At 46.2% G+C, this 21,771-nt stretch overlaps 1 protein-coding gene across 1 annotated transcript in view; it reads left to right on the forward strand.

The window, feature by feature from the left end:
- Positions 1 to 20,297, forward strand: part of LOC6588579 — a 43,166-nt gene extending 22,869 nt beyond the window's left edge. The window contains exons 2-3 of the mRNA XM_002013145.2: positions 16,256 to 16,786; positions 16,858 to 20,297. Coding sequence (XP_002013181.2) covers positions 16,729 to 16,786; positions 16,858 to 19,418 — 2,619 coding nt within the window. The 5' untranslated portion in view covers positions 16,256 to 16,728 and the 3' untranslated portion in view covers positions 19,419 to 20,297. The remainder of the gene's footprint in view (positions 1 to 16,255; positions 16,787 to 16,857) is intronic.
- Positions 20,298 to 21,771: the final 1,474 nt, after the last annotated feature.

Below are 21,771 nucleotides of genomic sequence, written 5' to 3' on the forward strand. Positions count from 1 at the left end.
TGTCAACGCCACGACGAACGACAAGGACGAACGACACTCCACCCCGACCCCGCGGCTCATCCGTCGGCTCAGCCTTGGCCTTTGTCTGGGCATACTTACTTTTTGACGCACTGTTTAATATTTATTAAAAAGTCATGTGCGTGTGCGCTGCATCGCCAGGGAATTACAATATTTGTCCTTGGCGGCGACAAATGAAAAAAGTGCCAAAGCAGCTTAGCAGGGATTGGGCCTCCAATCTGGAGAGGAATCTTCCTAGTACAAGTATCTGTGTGTCTGTTGGCTTTCATGGATGTGTGTATATGTATGTGTGTGTGGTTGCGGTATAAAGTAATTGCTTTCAAAGCTCGCTTCAAGGCAATGGAGGCCAAAAACAGCTGTCGGTGCCTCAGCCTCCCCCTCCACCACTTTGGGTGCCGCTCTCCCTCTCTCTCTCCCCCTCTCACTCCGTACACCTCATTGTAGTCTTGCCGCCTGTCTGTCTCATCCGCTTGACTGTAATTTCGTTTTTACTTTTTTCAAATTTTGCATTTGTTTCATCGAACGCCTTCATTACATTATATAGAACTGACAAGTGAGGCGGAATCGAGAGAGCCTGTGCCTTGTAGGTACAGTGGGACAAATGCATTAAAGACTGGATATAGCGAGAGATGGAGATTGATTTTTGTTCTCTATATATGCGTATTTTTCGTGCCCATTCGATAGCGCACGAAAAATAAATGTTTTTATCAACAATCAAGGCAGAAAAGCCAAGATTAAGTAATTTCCCATCCAGAAATGGTGATGCCTCCGACCTTCCGGGAGGGAAACCTACATGAATGAAGGGACCCTGGGTTGGAATGGCGATGATTCGATTGATTAACAACAAATGAATGATTCAGGCGGGCAATCACTTTGTTGCCACTGAATTTTTAAATGATTACCGACGCCTTCTGCCTTTGCCGTGCCGTGCCGTGCCGTGCCGTGCCGTGCCGTGCAGTGGCAGAAATTCCACTCAACTTTTACTCAATTAAGTGTTTACTTAAACTGAAAATCAATGTTTATGCCTCATTTACCAATCTTCTGCCCATTGTGCAAGGCTGCCGGTTGGCGTCCGAGCAACCACCAGAGAAGCAGCAGCAACAGCAGCAGCAGCGGCAGCGGCAGCAGCAGCGGCAGCGGCAGCAGGCGGAACAGCAACATGGACAAGGACGTGGACGGAAGATGGGGGAAAGGATGTGTGTGTGTATGTGAGTGTAGGGAGTGGTATGGGTATGGGGATCCTTCGACAGTCACGAAAAGGAATGCATGAGCCGCTCTGCTTGTCATTTAGTATGTAAATTGAGATAAATCGTTTCTCGTGCCTGCCGCACAAACAAAGATACATATACTTACACACAGTTACATGAGGCTGGCATCCTTGTACACACATACTTTGTATATATGTACATGTGTATGTGCACATGGCTTGTTACATATTATTACATATGTATAGGCATTTAAGTACATAAGGCAAAGTGTAAGTAACACGTCCTTACACCAACATCCATGCAACACCAACAACAAAGGCAACATTTCCGTCTCCGTCTCCGTCTCCGTCTCTATAGTTGTCGCGTCGCGTCGCGTCGTCGGCTGTCGCTGATGTATGGCGAGCGCGGCGGCATACGGTGCGTATGAGTTATTTCCACAGACGAGCCCATTTTATTATTAAAAAAGGCAGCAGCAGCAGAAACAGCAGCAGCCAGGAAGAGCCAAGGCGTAGGCGGTGGCGGTGACTCGGGGTGTGGGTGTTGCAAGTCGCGTGGCAAGTGCTGGGTGGGCGCTGCACGACTCAAGCGTGACGAGCTTTGATGTTTAAATGACTGCAACGGCTGACGTGCTGATGGCTGTGTTGCAATGGAGGTGTTGGTGCAGTTGTGGGTGTGGGTGTGGGTGGTGGCCTCCATTGGTGCCGCACGCCACTTGAAGCCTTAAGTGCATAATTGACTTAATTAGCCACCAAAACGGCGTTAGTGCAACGACAAGGGAAGCGCAGCAACAGCAGCAGCAGCAGCAGTACAGTACACCCCGTTAGACGTCAGGCAGGGGCTGGCTGGCGTGGTCGATGCTCCTTGGAGGCGCAGCTCAAGGACTCCAAAGTTCCGAGTACCGTTGCATATTCCCTTAACATACTCGAGTCTCTCTTTTGCTCTCTCTCCAGCGCTCGCTCTCTCTCGCTCTCTCTCGCTTGTGTGCCCCCTTCTTTCTGGCCATTTTCGTTGTTGGCAAACTGATTAATCGCTAAGCGCTTGGTAAGCACTTTTGTGCCATGGCTTGAGCCTCGGCAACGGCCGCGACCCCAGCTGTAACCCTTTCCTCGACCATGCGGCAGTCTCTGCACTGCCCCCCTCTTCTCTCTGGGGCTCTCTTCCACTTCCCTTGCCATCTTCTCATTTTGCTCACAAATCACGAGAACTACATGGCGCTCGTTTAATGCGCTTATAAATTTGTTTTTCGCCCCTGCGAAATTTACTTGCTCTAGAATCCACCTTCTCCTCCCTGTCTTGCACCTCTCGCACCACCTCTCAAATCACGAAACCCAGCCCCCATTGTCCTTAACCCCAAGCCATAGCACCCACCCCCCTTTTGGCTGTCGATGTCGGCTTGTTTTGGCTCTGTTGGCGTAAAGCTATCGATTATTTATTCAGCAACGCAACAAATGCAACAAAAACTTGGTCAAAATTTACGTGGCAATATTTGGAGGGGGAGTGGCATCTGATAATGCCCCTTTTACAGTGTTAACTGCGTGAATTTGTGGGCGCTACGTGAGAGATCTCCATGTCCATGAAACGGAAGAAGTTTTCGGGACAAAAGAGAAATATACATATGTGCCTATATGTGGAACATATTGTATGAGGGTTGGGAATTTCATCTGAAATGGTAATTACCAGAATCTAATTATATAAAAAAGATTTGGGTCGTCGTTGTGGCCCGATATTTTGAGCCAGTGAGCCGAGCAAAGCGAGTGAGCCAGTGGTTGGCAGACATGCAAGGCGTGTGCGCAGTGCAAATATATACATATTTCTGTACAGAAAAATCTATACTCTCGTGATTTATAAGGGGTTTTTCTTTCGTTTTGCCGCTTTGTATTAAGATTATCAATATCAATAATTTCATTTACTCTATGAACTCTTGTAATCTTTCATGAATGGCAATAGTCCTTCAATTACGAGCTTTTAAAAATATATTTGCTTCCCCGCACTACAACTCGTTTTACAATTCCACTCTTTTCTAACAATCTCTTCCTGTTGCCAGTGCTTGTGCCCGCCACATTTAATTGCCAACAAACCTTAATTGTATTTTCCTGCAATTTTCCCTCTCATTATCTCGCCAAGGCAGGCACCACTGTACTTGAGCCCCCGACGCCACTACGTGATAAGTGCGATTCATTTAGAAGCACACTCACTTTCACAGTCTCTGGGTCTCTCTACCTCCACGACCTCGTGCGCCCCACACTCTAACCACCCCACACCCCACACGCCACACTTTGTGCGCCAGAATCCATTTATGCACGTTTACTGCTACGGAGAGTCCCGTCCCTACCTTTCACCCCGCTCTTCCATCTCCTCCCTCGAACAGGCATAGGCATAGGCCTGGCCGTTTTTTGTTGTTTGTTTATTTGTCGGGATATGTGGGTCGGTAATTGCTTTGCAAAGAAATAGAGCATAGCAAATGTTACGTGGCGAAAGTTTATATTCCTTTAGGCTGAAGGCACCAGGCCCCATTGAGGGTCTGCTGTACTGACGGAATCAGCTCCAGAGAAATGGGAAAACGAAACACACACCAAAAAAAAGAGCCGCGACTCCACTAAGCGCGTAATCGAAGTTTCACTTAGCAAATCAGCAAAGTTTGTGCAACGCTTTCACCACCTAAAGTCCCAGAGTCTAGGGCATAGACGAACGAAATTAGCGTACAAAACTGGAGGGGGGAAGAGAGCGGACCGCAACAATTTGCAAAGTGAATTAACATGCCAACATCCTTAGCAACCGCAACAGGCAAAACTTCACTGTATTCCCAGTCGAAAAAAGCGGCCAAAACTCCACTCTACCACCAGTCGAAAACGCCACTCTATAGCCAGCCGAAACTTCACTCTATTTCCTGCCGGAGCTCCAGCAACATCCCCTGCTGCAAACATCCCATTCCATGGGATTCTCTGCCACACCATTCTCTCAAATTCCGTGGGCTCCCCTGCCTCGCATTCTATGGGATCCCCTGCCACACCACACCACACCACACCACACCATTCCCTTCCAAACGATTGGACACCCTGTCACATCAGTCGCCACTCTATTGTCTGAGGGATCCATCTCCCATCTCCCACTCCGCTTCCATGAGGTATCCATCCCCCCCACTAGCGCCGTGCGACATGTTAAAGTTTTAATTTGCGATTGACGTCACAATCAGTGCCGCACCAGCGTTGGTGATGGGGATAGGGATGGGGGCTTTTTTGGGCATTATCTCGAGTGCCATTCGGTGAAATTGGCAGAGAGGTGGCACCAGAGCCAGGAGCAGCCAGAGCCTGGCTAATTGTTGTGCGCCCAGTGTCCGAAAAGGCAGTAGAAAATTATAATTTGCATTTATAATTTTATTGACAGTAAAATGTATTTAATTTTGTTGAAGCGAGTGACAGAGAAAAGGGTTTCCTTCGTGTCCCCTTTCCCAGTGTGTCGTGTGTCCTGAGTTTTTCGGCAGCGGGCAGCGGGCAACGGCAAGTAAATGTTTGCCCCACACAACAGCAGCCCCATCATCATCATCAGCAACAGCAACAGCAGCAGCAGCGGCAAGGGCGGGAGCAGCAACCAACAACAACATAAACAGCAACAGCAGTGCGGAAGTGCCACATAAAAAATTAAAAAATCTGCAAAATATTTCGACAGCTTTTCAGGCGACAACAGCGGAAACGGGCTGACGAGCGCACAAAAGAGAGGACATTCGTGGGGGGTGCCGGCGAGAAGGATTGTCAGGGAAAACTGAAAGCGAATATGAAAGGCTAGCGTAAAACTGGAAAATCCTCTTAATAATTCATAAAACTTTGGAAAACTACTTAACTCTTAAAACTACTAACTGAATCAAACTAAACTAAAGCGGCTACAAATGGGGGAGAGAGCGAGCGACCCTCTCTCTATCTGGATGCTGGATGCTGGATGCTGCCCCCAGCCTCTTCACGGTTCGTCCTGAGCTTTAGCTCTGGCTACCAGCTTCCAGCTTTTCAGCTTCAGCTCAGCTCTCAGCTGTTGAAAATGCGCGCCGCTGGCGACCAACAAAAAAACTTTTGAAAGTTTCTCGCTCAAGCGAAACTGGGTCCAGGACATCATCATCATCTTCATCTTCATCAACATCCCCATCAGGGCATCAGCAGCAGCATCAGCATCAACAGCAGCATCAGCAGCAGCGGCAGAAGCAGAAGCAGTTCATCATATTTACAGCTTTTGCTAATTTATTTTGCACAGCCCATGAAAAATGCACCAACTCTCTATGCTGCTCAGTGTCGTCGTCGTTGTTGTCGTTCCTTCGGTGTTGTCCTTCTGCATCAACTTGGTTTTCTTTTCATTCCTTCAGCCAAGTTTCCCTGCTCCAAGCTGCGCCCACTGCCCAGCAGGGATTGCGTATTTATAAGCTAATTTCCAAGCGTCTTACAAATCCTCTTGCCTCGCACCCACACCACACCCACAACCAGTAAGGGTACGACTACGAGTACGAGTACGAGCAGTTTTCCCCAAAAAGTTGAAACTTAGCTGGGAGCCACCGAAGCGATTTGCCAACTTTCCGGGGCCATTGAAAATTTGTGAATGTAACCCGGAGTCTAATTGTTAGATGAGGAAAATCTGTTTGCTGGTGTGCAAAAGAGAGGGTTTGAGAAATCCATAAAGCTTGCAACATCCCTTGCTTGGGCCACCCACCCACTCCCACTGCCGTGGCACAGAAATGTAATATCCAAAAACTGAATCCCAAATGAAGGTACGAGAGATTCACTTCATCCCAGATCCATGCCGGACACCGTCCCCAACTCTGGCCGCCGGACTTTTCCTCCGTCTCCATCTCCGCCTCTAACGAGTTGGCCAGTTCGCGGATTCCATCAAAGCTCAAAGTTGATGTTTATTGCTTTTTGGACCTTCCTTTTGGCCCACTCGCAATCGCTCTGTCTATCTCTGGCAAACTGCTTCCGCCACACTGCCTCTGCCTCTGCCTCATTCTGTGTGCGGGGCAGTGTCTGCCCTTTTCCGATCCTAATTGGGTTAGTTGGTTTGCACTTTGCCGGCAAGTAATTAACACAACTTGTCGATGCTTAAAGAAAACCAAAAAGAGGAGGAATCATTGAAATTGGACAACGAGTAATTAAAGAGCATCGTGGTAATATCAAAGAATGGAATGGAAATGCCAATGCAAATGGAAATCGTTCTAGTTTTTATCTCTCCGTGAGCATGAGGTTTATTTATGGATGCTCGTGGTATAGCCTTCCCCATCAAATCAATGATTATCTTTTATGGCATGGCTTTCTGTTAAGATAAGATGCTGTGACAGTGGAATTGGACAAGTGTCTTTATGAGTGCACTATCCTTTCATCCTATACGCGTGAGGGTGCCATAGTGAAACCAGCACAGAATGCTTCAATTGAAGAAGTCTATCATTGAAAATTACAACTTGAATCGAAATTAATTGGCAACTCGTGTATCTATATGTATCTGTATCTCTTTTTTTCATACGCATCTTTCTTTGACGTCTATCGGCAAACACAGACAGTTATTGTTCATATTTTCTCTCTTAGAGCTTTAAGAACAAATAGATTGCTAATTCCGCTTCAAAGACGGATACCTTGCTCTTTGGCAGATTAACGAATTTCGTTCCTTTCCGAACCGGATGCTTGTTTCTGAAGGGCCAATTGGGCTGCTTTCATTTGGCATATGAGAGATTTCCCGATTAAACATTTAATTAGCTGTTAAATGAACCCTTTGTGTGGGTCCTCGGCACCGCTCCTCTCTCGCATTTGCCACCCGCCTGCACTGACAATCGACGAATGGATTTTCAAACGTTTGACACATAAAACCGTTTTGTGACTCATTAAAGCCGGCATTGTCGCCCATTGTGGGCGTTGCAAATGTCAGTTAATTAAACAACACACACACACAGAGGCACGCACTGATGCACACAGATACGCGTACACCCACACACCCAGACAGAGAGACAGACGGCGAGAGAGGCAAGACCAAAAGACATGGACACGGACACGGGGAAAAACAAAAGGTGCCGTCGATTGGCTACACAAAAAGGGTTCGGTTACCAAAGTGGAACCCAAGTGGATGCTGTCGCCCTGTGCTAGTGTGGCACTGGAGTCCCCCTCCCTTTCATCCACCATTTGAAATACCAAATCGAGCACCCAATGGACGAATTAGAGGAGCTCTGGAAGCTCGGTAAAAGCGGGCATAAAAAGAGAAATAAAAGTTAAATAAAAATGTTTCAAGCAAAAGTTTGCACACAATCGTTGTCCAGGTCCTCCGATGTCCCGCTGTCCCCATGTCCCACTGTCCCGATGCTCCTTCTGTTGGCATTTCTGGCCGCTTCCTGGGTAGGAGGAGCATTTTGTTGGTAATTTGCAAATCGCCAAATGATCCAAGGAACCTAACTGGCGAGGCCAGCGAGCACCAAGGGAATGCTCCGGCTCCAATGTCCTCTGACATTGCTTATGCTGTTGTATTCAGTCCCTGCTAGAGGACGGGTACTTTCATTTTTCTAAGCAGTTTGTGACCCTTTTGAAGGGTTCTGCCAGAGAACGAGGAAACATATTTTCCTGCAGTAAGCACCAGCTGTAAAAATCATGGCAAAACCCTACAAAAAATGCATTCATTTGATTGTATCTTCATAGGGTATTTCTTTGGCTAGAGGGTATTGCTCTTGTCGCTCTATCGACTTGCTTTATTATCCTTTTGCGCTGTGTCTCTGTTTTTGGCCCCGCTTTATCCTTTCTGTATTCTTTTTAATATGCAGGCGCTTAAAAACCGCTTAATATTCTTCCGCATTGCTTTGGCCGCATTCAGAAGCTGCGGTTGTGGAGGGCTTGGTCTAAGGAGCACGGACTCGACGAACAAGGGATAAGACCGGCTGGGGGTGCAACTAATTTCTGGGTGGTGGCGCAGCACATACAAAGGATGGCAGACCCAACATCTGGCGGCATCCAAGTAAATGAATATATGAGTACGAGTATAGGGCAACGGCAACGGCAACGGAATGGCTGCAGTTCCTTTTAGCAAACGGCAAGTCAACATCCTTTTTGGTTATTCAAGGCATTGTTGTTGCAGTTGCAATGAGTAGAGGCAGAGGCATAAGGAGCAGCAGGAGCAGCAGGAGGAGGTGCTTCCTCTGTTTGCTTAACACACTTCACTCAATGGACGCTCCAGGATGTATCTGCTGTGTCCTGTGTATGGTAATAGATCCTCAGACTCATCCTCATTCTTTCTTATCTGCCAGGACACAACAGTTGTCGCTCTCCCACTCCCCCACTCTTGCACTCACACTCCTACTCCCACTCTTTCTTCGCCATCTTCTTATTCTTCTGCTGGCGCTTCGGCTGCATCTTCGGCCCACTTCCTGCCCTGCGCCTGCCGGCATTTCTGTTGCTTCGTTCTCTGCTTTTGTATTGTGTGTATTGTAATTGTCTGTCTGTCGCTGCTCCCTGGCTGCTGGTCGTGGTCCTGATTGTGGTCTTGCTCCTGGAGCTCCGGTTCCGCTCCTACTCCTACTTACCCTGCACCTTCTCCTGGCTGTGGTCCTGGCAAAATATCAGCACAAACAACCGCCATGCATACGTCTGCATCGTCATCAGCATCATCATCCTGCTTCCACCATCCTCCCATCCTGTTGCCCGGGTCGTTTGTGTATTTTTGCGGTTCTACACAAATATACTGATGGCTCTCAGAGTGCTCAGAGCTCTGTGCATACAGGACGTGGCATACGCACACAAATCCGTTCACCCGTCTCCGTTCTCCATTCCCAAAAATTCTGTGTGCTGAGGTCATGTCGCTGGCGTCGCCGACGACGAAGCTGATGTCTGGCTGAATCCTGCCCAGCACTGCCCTGGCCGATGCCTCGTTTCAGCATCAACTCAAATGGTTTTGCAGTTGTAAGGCTGCCAAGTGCAGACCGGCATGCGCAGCTGCCACAACAATAGCTGCAACAACGGCAGGCGGCGACAACGGCGGCAGCGGCAGCAACAACTAGAGTTATAGGTACAGCTGCTGCTGCCGCTGCTGCTGCCGCTGCTGCTGCCCCAAACGGAATTGCAGTAAAACCACCAGGGCGACGACGACGCTGACAACGATGGCAAACAATTGTAAGCTCTGACAGCCAACAACAGTGACAACAACAATACTACCAAACGAGTATTCGGACAACAACGACAATATCTGCGGTTTATGCCGAAATGGATATACCCTTTCTTAATGGAGCGCACAGAAAGAAAAGGCATAATTAATCGACCTAATTACGGAGGACAAAAGGTCATTTTAAGGGGTCATTGAAGAGGGGAGCACTGATGTTATTAGAACTATTCAGCTATACGAAACTGGTGGACTCTTTGTGACCATCTTTTGTAAGGAAAGATGGAACGAGTTTCATCTGACAAACTATTCAAAAATGTACACTCTATAGATTCATTCTCTGATTGGAGAAAGTCCATTATTTATCATCATTATAACGAGAAGGCCGAAGATAATAAGTTTCCTTTCATTGTTTGGTAATTTTCCCCCAGAGTTAAGCAGGAATCCATCTCTCTATGGAGCACGACTGTCAGATACAACCAAAGGAAGCAACGGAGAAACATTAAAGACAATTCCAGCTGTATTTCAATGGACCACAGATGCTGCCACAGCTCTTCAGGAATCTGCACTTGTATGACTCTCTCCTTTAATGGCAATCGAACGAATTGTGAGCCACAATTATCGCATTTAAGCTTGAAGCTGAGAAAATGAGAGAATTGTAAAGTTTCATTTGGCAAACACACAATACGGTATCTATAAATATCTACTGCCTATAGACTCAGTCGATTCATCAGTGCTTGAACAAAAGAGGAGATACATTTCCAATAAAGCCAATGAAGCGGATACTTATTATTGTTGATTAACAAGTAAGAAAAGGGCTCATACGCACTGCTGCATTCAGGATGAAAATGGAATGGAATGAAATGAATTGAGAGCTTCCAGCTAAAGTCTGGCGATTACATTGAAAGTCAATTACAACGAACTTCGTTCACAGGTTAATAATTAATGAATGTCTGCCAGGGAACACTCGTACAATGGCCTCCATATTTGAGTGATTAAAACGAGTTAAACATTTCATACGCCACAACGGATTTTCTCAGTTCTGGGAATGGGTTATGCGCAGGGCAGGGCTTGGGGTTGCTTCTAATTAATGAAAGGGGTTTGGTTTGCCGATTGCGATTAGATGCCATCTATTGTTCGGAACCACCGGCTAAACACGGACCTGGAGACCAACTAATCTGGATGCTGCTGGGCCTCTCTCCACACAGCACAATCTCATAGCACAATCCATGATAAATGTATAATGCCCCGAGTGGTGAAGGTTACGGCAAACAATAACAATTGCATTTGTTGGCACTCCGTCGTCAGCCCGGGGCGTCTCCGTCCAGATCCCAGGCACATGCTCGCATCGTGTCCTTCCATGGCCATACATCTCCCCGGGTGCTTGTCTCCGGTGGGAGGGACCTTTTCTCTCCTTCTCTCCCCGACTTCGAGCTCCGGTTCTGGCGCTGACTCCCGTACTGGCTAAGGCGAATGTCCTGTTCCTCGTTTCGCACGTACATTGCCGCTTGCACTTTGCTTCCAGATAATTGCATTGCCTCTGTCTCTTTCCGACCCTCCTTCTTTCTTTTCAGCATCCCCCTCCTCGCTCGCTCGTCTGTGTGAAGTTTCGGTGTATTTATGAAAACCATTTCCGTACTGCAATAAAATTCAACACGGTCAACGTCAGCGTCATCTAATCTCGGCCCCGAGGCAGAGACAAGTGCCATTAATATTGTGTTCTTTCTTGTCTGCTTTTTTGCTCTGTGACATTTTCCGATTATGTGCGGATTTGTTGCACGGAAAAGTGGTGCCAAGTCCTCAAAGCATCCTCTCCAGGGACACTGCACAGGAGTTTGTAATTTACACTTTTGGTGGCTGTCCTTGAAGGACCGCGCTAGGCGAGTCTCAACAAGGCAGAAAAACAAATAGGCCAAATGCCCCACCGAAGTCCGATGACGGGCGATAAGAACAACCTGCTCTGGGTGTTTCATTCACCCCCTCCATAAAATCTCTCTCTCTCTCTCTCTCTCTTTCTGCAAAGTGGAGGTCATGCCCCGCCAGCCCTGCCCGTCCTGATCCACTTCTAGATTTGCCTTTTTGTTAATGTTTGCTCAATTTAAAAAGTTTTCTATCGCCATTTGCATTTGCACGCACATTCGCACGTGCTAGTGCAATAACAAAACAATGCCATGGCGAGAGTGGGCGGGCCAGTGGGCGTGGCTGAAGACAGGAAGAGCGAGAAAGAGCGCAGCCAGGCGGCAAAGAAACGATTTGCATACGAAACAGAGGCTTAGTCGCAAGGGGATTGTCCGTCGCCACCAAGCTCTTGGGAGTTTGAGAGATAAATATATACAAAATTGGTAGATGCGAGAGGTATTCATTCTGTTCAAAGACAACAGTTTGTAAATATCCTTTTGATAATTTAGGGCTTTAGAAACATTTTTCAAATAATTGAAATTAAATTCCAAATATTTTTATTGAAGAACTGATAGACATTACTACCTAACTACCGAACTAAAATGGATATTAAATTATACAAACCACAAATAATATTGGAATAATATCTTTATTAAAAGATTTTAAAAGAGCTTAACACGATTTCATAATGATTTAAATGACATAAAATTCCATATAAAAGTAATATTCCTTAAAAAGACTCCTCCGGAACGATATATATATGCCACGACTCTGTTTACGCACCGTGGTAGGATGACGGAAGCAAGTTTCGAGAAACAAAAAAGACAGAGAGAGTGAGAGAGAAATGAAAGTTAAAAATAAAAAAATAAAAAGCAGAAAAGTTAGTTTAGTTTTTGTTTTTAATTTGGTAATGCAGCATGGGGCATGGCCTCCAATTGTTGGCCCTGGACAAGGACTTTTTACTGTTTTCCGACAATTACATTTGATGAAGTTTTACAAATGAGGGGGGCGTGGTCGAGGGGCGGATTAGTTAACTTTTCCACCAGGCAACAAATTGAAATTGAATTCCAATTGTCAAATGGAATTGTACGGAAAGTAAAACCAACAATTTAGAGAGAAACACTAAAATTTTGGCATTTATTTGTCGGCCGAACAAAGTGTCCGCCATGAAAGGCCATGAAAGATACAATGAATAGCCTCTCAGAGATTAAGGGAAAAATGTAAATTTAATTTGAAACTGCATCCGAATGGAATAGTAACAAGAATCAAGTGGTGAAATATTTATTTTGCGTAATTAATTCGACACAGATGTAAATAATATGTAAACTCTTTGTGGCGCGCATCCGTAATCAATTGTTTTCGTATTACATGAATTTCATTTGACAAACATATTTACATACATATGTACATAAATACATTTAAAATATAAATAATTTTTAAGCAATTTTCGTTTGAGTTGCGTTCATCAAAGTGAATTGATGAATTTTCATTGGTTCAACTAGGGGGATAATTAATGAATTAAATATGTTGTTTGAGGAAAGGATTCCAGGAACAGGGCGCCAGGATACAGGACACAGGCAGATTTCTAACTTCTTTTTCTGTGTAAGCTTTGATGATTTTTTAATGTGACAATTAAGCGGGGAAATAAACGAGTTAAATATACCATGGAATTCTAGGAGTGGTTCCCTATAGTCTTAGGAATTTTTGAGATCATGTATCTGTCTATTTAATATCATCTTCTTTTCGTTTCCATTAATGCATAATGGATCTTTTTGGAGATTTTTTTTGTAGCATGTAGCAGGACTCCAGCGATGAGTACGAAGAAAAAAGTCGTGGTGCGTCTCATCGTACATACCCCGAATGATGCCAGCCAATTCTTGAAGATGTTATCATAGTTGCAGCGACTTATGAGACGGTTATATGAGTATCGGGTATAAAAAAAAACAAAATTTGTATCATTTCTTAGCCGTTTTGGCCAAATGATGAGCTTGAAATGAAGAACCTGCAAGATAGAGCTATGCATGGATGAGGACATGGGCATGTTTGAGGCCTTAGGTCAGCCGCTCGTGTTGGGAATTAAATTTCTTTGATGGACACATGGACAGGGCAATGTTATCTATCGATAATTAAAGAAAACATACAACAAAGATTCGAAAAACTCGGTATAAAACATAGTTTTGATTTTACCAGGCGAACGATCCTCAACATAAATCGGGAATTACTCGGAACTGTCCAAATAAATAATGTCTCCACTGGTTGATTCCGTTGGCTCATTTGCCTGACTTTAAAATACATTGAGAGTTTTTGGCTGATATTGGATCAAAACATTATAAAACGTTAACAATTACTTAAAATCAGCACTTTCAGAGGAGTGGGAGGAGCATTACGAGATAAATCACAGGAAAATTGGTCGACTCGACGCAAAATAGGTTTCCAATTTACCAATGGCTATAAACAATAAAGAGCGCCTACCAAGTACTAATTTTTAGTTTAAAAGAAAATTAAATACAATAAATTATTTATAAGAAATCCGGTTTAAATAAGCTGTGGAATGAAGAAGGCCAGTATTTTTGTTTTTAATTGTTAAAAGTGTCCCAAAAAAATCTTAAAAAATATATGAGGTTGGTTTCGATTAAGGTTAAATATATATCTATCAGGATACATTTGATACATTTTTAGTTGTAGGTTAGATGGTTTAGAAGTTATAGCACTTTTAAGTGTGAAAGGTGCTCTGGTTCATTTGAGCTGTGAGCCACTGTATATCATCTGTATAATTCGGTATTTCACTAAGGGGCGCGTGAAACCGCTAACAGTGGGCGGCCACAGGCTGTTAACAGGCTGTTACCCTGGACTGTTAACAGTGCTGCTGTCCTGTTAGAGCTTCTGTCCTGAACAGATGGAGTACCTTCATAAGTGGCATTCATTCCATTCATTCATAATATTGTCCTGGTGGATAACCCTTTAAGCACAAAATATACATAAAAACCTAAGGATCACCATTGAAAGGATTCACCGCTATATATCCATTCAGATATACAGAGCTCTTCCATTCATTTGGTGAGGGCACAAGTTGCTTAGAATTTTCTAGGAGACAAGAAAATTCAATTTCCATTTACTTCATTTCACATGGCCGTTGTATTGTATTAATAAATAAGTAAAATCCAATGCCATTCGGTTACAATTGTTGTTTTGATTTAGTCTTCTGTGAGAGACGCACTGCTGCATACTGAAAGCGAAGTCAAGTCAGATTCGAAATCCAATTCCCAGATGGAAACATTTGAAGCTTAGCTCCCTTCCAGAGATTATCTGGATATGGGATACGAAATCAAATTACCAAATGCCAATTGCAGTGTAGAGTCCTTCATTTACAGGTTAACAATTACCAGGACCTTCTTCCAAGAGATTAGCCCGATGATAGCTAGAGGCCTGCCAGAGGCCACATGCCACAGAGAGCCAGACAATAACTCGTATCTTTGTGGGGCATCATCATCTCCGAACGAGTATCTGCTTCTCTGCCCCTCTTCGCCCTCTATGTGGCAGCAGTTAATTGATTTGCTTTACGAGTTGCGGCTGCAGTCAGAGCAGACCTGCTTGCAACATACAATATTCTTCCATAATATTTTTTTAATATTCTACCGCACATTGGCTACGGGCCGGTCCCAGTCCCAGTCTTGGCAATTGGCCATCAAATTAGCTTTGCTTTTTTGGCCCACTGTGCCACATTTATGAATATCAAACCAAAGAACCTGTGAGTGCCGCCGATGCCGATGCCGATGCCGATGCGGTTCCAGTGCCCCCACGAGCACGAGTGCCTCCTCATAGCAGCAGCAAATATAAAACTGTCGACGATGGGGGTACCACTACATACTAGAGAGAGGACTCGGCTGGGATGGGACGGGATGGATAGTAGTCGAGCGCTGTGTGGCAAGTCAGCAATTGCAACTGCCAACTGCTGGTGCACTGACACAGGAAATATTATCCGCATTGCCAGGACCACCACCCCACCCGACCGACGGGTCCGAAGGAGGGGGCCAGAGGGATGAGCTAAAATTGAGGTTGCTGCCAAGGTTTGACTGTCTGCTTTGTAGGTTGCCTCCAAAGGGTGGGGAGGGGGATAGCTGGTGTGGCAGGGTGATGCTGCTGCTGCTGCAGGACAAAGCAGCAAAAGCGGCAAAAGCGGCCAAGTGAATTCTCTCAAATACAAATTCAAATGGCAAATTGACAAATGAACCTTTTGAGCTTTTTACGTTTTCATTGTCTGTCTGTCTCTCCGTCCCATCCCCTATCTGTGCGCCCCAGAACCAGGGCCAGAAGCGGAGCGGATTCATCTCGTTTCGGTGTTTGGGGGAGAGGGGCAGGAAATTTCAGGAAAACTTATTGTGGGGTCCTTTCAATCGCAGTTGGGGGATTGAAGTGAAATTAGGCATTTTCCGTTGATTAAAATTACTGAAAAGTATTTGTATGCTTGAAGCCAATGCGGAGAGGTGATGCTGAACCGCTCCTGGAACGAGAACAAACAAAAAAGAGAACACAGAGAGAGAATGGGAGAGTGAGAGAAAGAGGAACATAAAAGTAAAAAGCATTCGACAGGCTATTGATGCTGATTTTCTAAAGATGCCGATGCCGATGTCGATGCCAAAGTCGGGGTCCAGGGCCCAGGGTCTCCACCTTTTTGTGGCTGTGGCTGTGGATGCGGATGTAGATGTGCCTGTGGTTTGGTGCTTTGTTGTGTTGTCCAGCTGGACGTACAACAAATTACAAAATGTTGTTGAAAGGCGATTTAAACCTCCATCCATTTCGCAGGCACCCAATACCCCATACCCCATACCATTCCCCCACATCCATTCTCCCCATTCTGCCCATTCTATTCAGAGCCAAAGCTAAATTCTGTAAACAGAGATTACAAACGGGGGGCAAGTGCAGAGCAGAGCCACTGGAGGCACTACTCTACTGTATGTACGATACAACTACAATGGGCATTGTTGGAGTGGTCGTCTCGCTAATACCGGATTCTCTTTTACATTTTTCAGATTTAAGAATTTAAAAGAAAGGATACCCCATGCCCTTGCTTCAGGTCCAGGTCCAGCTCCAACTGCCGATGTCGATGTCAGTGGCAGCAGCACAAAAAAAGAGGCAGGGCTAACTTTCCTTTCTGCCAGCAAATTAAAAGAAAAGAACTGAACACAGAACTCAACAGAGCAGAGTAGCAGCAGAGAAGGATACAGCAAGCAAGCAAAATCAATAAGATACTGGGAGTCGAGTGGTGGCACACGCAGAGCACAGAGCAGATCCTTTCTGTGTGGCAAGTGTAGCCAAAGTGCTGAGTAATGTGGAGTAATGGAGACCTTTTTGCTGGCGGCGGCAACATGATGTGAAACATGGCAATCGAATCAGCCAAAGCCATTTAGGGTCATCAATTGGCAGGGTCGCCGAGGCCACACAAAACGCAGCGGGAGCGGAAGCGGAAGGAATATCGTCGAAGCGCAGAGGAGAAGGAAGCCATATGCACAGCATGGATCGAAGGAGCAGCAGCACGACTACGACCACGATGGGTCTTCCAGGTGAGTGGGAAATAGTTGGGAAATAGGGAAATAGTAACCACATCATTGCTGCATTTCCTATTTCTCTTTAGCTTGGTGTCTTTTGGTGCTCTGTTTGGTGGCCTGGACGGGGGCCGATGACTGGTCCTTGAGCTGCGCCTCCAACTGCACCTGCAAGTGGACCAATGGCAAGAAATCGGCCATCTGCAGTTCCCTGCAGCTGACCAGCATCCCGAGCACCCTCAGCACGGAGCTGCAGGTGCTGGTGCTGAACGACAACCACATACCGTACTTGAACCGGGAGGAGTTCTCGGCCTTGGGGCTGCTCAACCTGCAGCGCATTTACCTGAAGAAGTCCGAGGTGCAGTACATCCACAAGGAGTCCTTCCGCAGCCTGAAGATCCTCGTGGAGATCGATCTGTCCGACAACAAGCTGGAGATGCTCGACAAGGACACGTTCATGGGCAACGACCGCCTGAGGATCCTGTACCTGAACGGCAATCCGCTGAAACGCCTGGCCGCCTACCAGTTCCCCATCCTGCCCCACCTGCGCACCCTGGACATGCACGACTGCCTCATCTCGTACATCGATCCCATGTCGTTGGCCAATCTCAATCTCCTGGAGTTCCTGAACCTCAAGAACAATCTGCTGGAGAGCCTCAGCGAGTACGTCTTCCAGCACATGGCCAACCTGAAGACCCTTTCCCTCGAGGAGAACCCCTGGCAGTGCAACTGCAAGCTACGCAAGTTCCGCTCCTGGTATGTGGCCAGTCGCCTCAGCTCCGTAAGCCTCGTTTGCAAGGGTCCGCCCGCCCAGAAGGATCGAACCTGGGACAGCGTCGACGATGAGCTCTTCGGCTGCCCGCCGCGCGTCGAGATCTTCAACAACGAGGAGGTGCAGAACATCGATATTGGGAGCAACACGACCTTCAGCTGCCTGGTGTACGGGGATCCGCTTCCCGAGGTAGCCTGGGAACTGAATGGCAAGATCCTGGACAACGACAACGTGCTCTTCGACACGGAGAGCATCGCCTCCGACAAGCTGTGGAGCAACCTGACCGTCTTCAATGTGACCAGCCTGGATGCCGGCACGTATGCCTGCACGGGGGCCAATCCCATCGGCAGCATGACCCAGAACATCAGCATATACCTCAGCGAGATAGTGCAGCATGTGCTCGTGAAGACCCCAGAGACCTTCTGGTACTTCGGCCTCATCATGGGCATCTTCGGCACCGTCTTCCTGTTGATCGCCATCTCCTTTGTGGTGTGCCTCTGCAAGCGCACCACCCGCCAGCATCGACACGCCAACAAGGCGGGTGTCAAGTCCAGCGTCAGCTTCAATGACCAGGAGAAGAAGCTGCTGGACTCGAGCGTCACTACGACCACAAACGATCGCGGCGACAGCTATGGCATCGACAACAATCCCAACTCGATCAGCATCAACAAGGCGGAGTCGGCAGGTCTGGGCTTCAACCAGATCGAGATCCATGCCGTGGAGAATCACCGCGGGGGCATGGGCCATGGCTCAATGCTGGTGCACCAGCAGCAGCAGCATCAGCAGCATCAGCAGCAGCAGCAACAGCAGCAGCAACAACAGCAGCATCCGCACCAGCATATGCGGCAGCAGCTGATGACCGTGAAGGATCCCACATGCGGCATGATCACCGTGCCCACGTCCATGGCGGGCCACACCCACACCCACACACATCCCGGCCAGATCTCCGAGGAGTTTCCCCTTAATGTGGGCGTCTTTCCACCGCCACCAGAGTTCTGCTCGAACATTGTGCCGAACCCCGCCTTTGGGGGCAATATCTTCATCCGCGTGTCAGTCACGCAGGACATGCTCGACGGAGCGGACCTCAACATGTATCCGGACTTGCTAAACATCCCCAAGCGGATGCAGGACGTGCAGTGCAACAACGATGGAGGCTCGGGCACGGTGAGTGTGCCCGAGGGCCAATTTGCCACCCTGCCACGTCACACGACGCGGCGGGGCATCCTCAAGAAGGATACCTCGCTGCAGCAGCATCACCAGCAACAGCAGCAACAGCAACAGCAGCAACAGCAACTGCAGCAAGGTGCCACCACCGGCCTCTATCCGCACGACGAGATCGTGACCTACAACCTGGATGCGAGCGGATATGTGGACTCCCATAGCCACCAGACGACCTACCACTGCGTGGCCGGAGGCCAAAGCAACGCCATGGAGCTGCCGCCTCCTCCCCCACCGCCCGCTGTGACGGCTGTGGTGCAGTGCCACCACCCCAACTCCAGTGCCACCAGCAACATGCCGCCCGTCTCCGCCGCCAGTTGCGCCAGCTGCATCAACAACGGCCCGCCGCCGTCCGCCTGCCAGACGCCACCCATCGAAGTGACGCCGTTGCGGCCGCTCTGTGGCAAGAGCGGAGGCGGCGACAGCTCCGCGTACCCCAAGTACGATAACATGGGGCGCCGCATCACCGCGAGCGGTGGTCTGGGCAACTCCACACTCTCGCTGCCCGATGAGGAGCAATACGAGAGTGAGACGCTCTTCAACGAGAACCAGTCCGAGAAGCAGTCCGTCGGGGGAGAGCAGGCCCAGGATCATCATCAGCACCAGACAGAGACCAGCCAAGGACAGGACAAGGACAGAGGGGAGTTTGTGTCCCTATAGTATTATGGAACGCAAGTGTAAATAGGTCAATAGATTCGTGCCCCAGAACCCAGTACCAGTACCAGTCCCATTTCCATAATCCTCATCCAATCCTCATCACATTCAGAAACCCAACTCCTTGGCAATCGTTTACTTTCATATCAGTTTCGAGTCTACACAGATAATTTGTATAGAAACCTACTATATAGCAACCGACACAATCTATTGACTGCCACAGACCCCCCAAATGATCACAGAATCAAAAACAAATATATAGCAGCAAACCCTAATCAAAATGCGAAACAATGAGAATTTGAGAGTTTATTTCCGAAAACAGAGTTTATTTCCCCTTTTGAATCTCACTACATAGATACCGGTATCGTATATATATACTTCTATATACTTATGTATCGCATGTTTACTCCATTTAGAGATCTCTCCATACTGACCCCATTCCTAGCCAGAAACCGAATAGTTGTAGCCATTCTATGATTCTGAATTCTGTAAAATAAACGAAAGATAAATGTATGCTAGAGATTATAGCGACCAAAACTGATCTTCATAAGGTGTATAGTACTATTCTATAGTATATATGTATCTTGTCAGATATAGATGAAACCAAAGAAAGATGCATTTGCTTCTGGGGTGCTAGAGTTTGTTGGAGGAGTACGAGTATTTTATTGAATTACGTTTTAGAGATCAGACACTGAATAGGATTAGAACACCGGATGGGAATTCATCGTAGCATCGTAGCACTTGCATATGCATACATATGTATAATATTAGCAGATCTATTATAACACCCCGATATAAACAACTATATATAAACAACTATCTATGTACAATGGTTATTTGTATGTGTGACGGTATTACAGTCTTTAGTCCCCCCTTAAAATAGTTCCTTCTTTATGTACATATGTAAATGTATTCCTAAATGCTTAAGGACTTTTAAATCAAAAATAATTTTACACTCCCTACCTACCTACCTACATATATCTATAATATATAGATACTGCATCGAGGCGTGCCAAAAATGTTTTTTAAATCAAATCTACTTTTAGTCTGTTATCCTCGATTGCCATTGTTTCCGGTTCCAGCAGTAACTGTAGGATTGTTCTTCCGATATCAGAGCCAAACACCTAGTACCTATGATTTGTATTGTTAGCAGTCGTCATCTAGTCAATCTACTCATACATATGCATATAGTATATATAGTTAATCCGTTCCTATCCTAGAATACCTATAGAAGGAGTCCTTTTAGTTCTCTCCCTATCACTGTCCCGCGCTGTAACACACACTTTGTCCTGCAAGTAGACCAAATCTAAATAATATATGGCATACCATTTACGTAATATACATATATATGTATGTATATACGTATATATATATATATATATATATATATCTCTGCATGTGTATGGATTTGTGTGTAATCTAATTGAATGTAGAAAGAAAAATGAAAATTTGAGAATAAATAAAATCGAAAACTAATTGCTAAATTCGAGAGGTCGAGGCAAGAGATACTCTACAGCTATATATCGATGTGTATATCATATATATATATATACCTATATTGGTGTGAGATTTATATAGAGAACACAAGAGAACAATAGGAGAGAGAGATGCCGCATTATAAGTATTTTTTGTGTATGTAGAACGTTTCAAATTCGAGCTTGATAATATAAAATGTAAGTTATAGAAGTCAATGATAAGTACAGTACATGATAAATTCCACATACATGACCACGCTCGCAGCCACAGCCCCATCAACCCATCAACCCATACACCACACCCACACCTACACCCACACCCACACCCACACCCATGCTTACACGATGAATGCATTAAGTTGTGTATCCGTGTATCCGTGTATCCATGTGTGTGTTTGTGGAATAATTAAACACATGAATGCAATGAATTACTACAATAATTATGGGAAAGTATTCTGGCAAATATTTGCACAGCTTCACTTCACCAGGGGGGATTCCTAGCCGGGCTTTCCCCGACCCAATTAATTTTTCCTCTGTTGTGTGCAATGTTTGCTGGCTGGTGAGGGGATTTTTGTTTTTTGATATTATGAACTGAACCGAAAGCAAATTTGCACATCGGCACATAGAGAGCTGCCAGAACAGCAAACATAACAAACACACAAACTGCCCCACACACCCCACACGTCCTGCATCCTACGATTTATTCAGATATCATACACCACCTTGCCCTTGCGTACCTCCTTTTTGACAGCGCAATGTGAATGTTTTAATCAAAGTTTTATTGTTTGGTCCGCTCTAATAGATGGCGGATGGGGATGGATCCCGTACTTCCCTGTAGATTTGTACATAAATAGGTAATTTTAATTACATCGTACGCCCCTCTA

Source organism: Drosophila persimilis, unplaced genomic scaffold (assembly GCF_003286085.1).
Source record: "Drosophila persimilis strain 14011-0111.01,24,50 unplaced genomic scaffold, DperRS2 tig00000000-arrow-pilon, whole genome shotgun sequence".
NCBI classification, from domain to species: domain Eukaryota; kingdom Metazoa; phylum Arthropoda; class Insecta; order Diptera; family Drosophilidae; genus Drosophila; species Drosophila persimilis.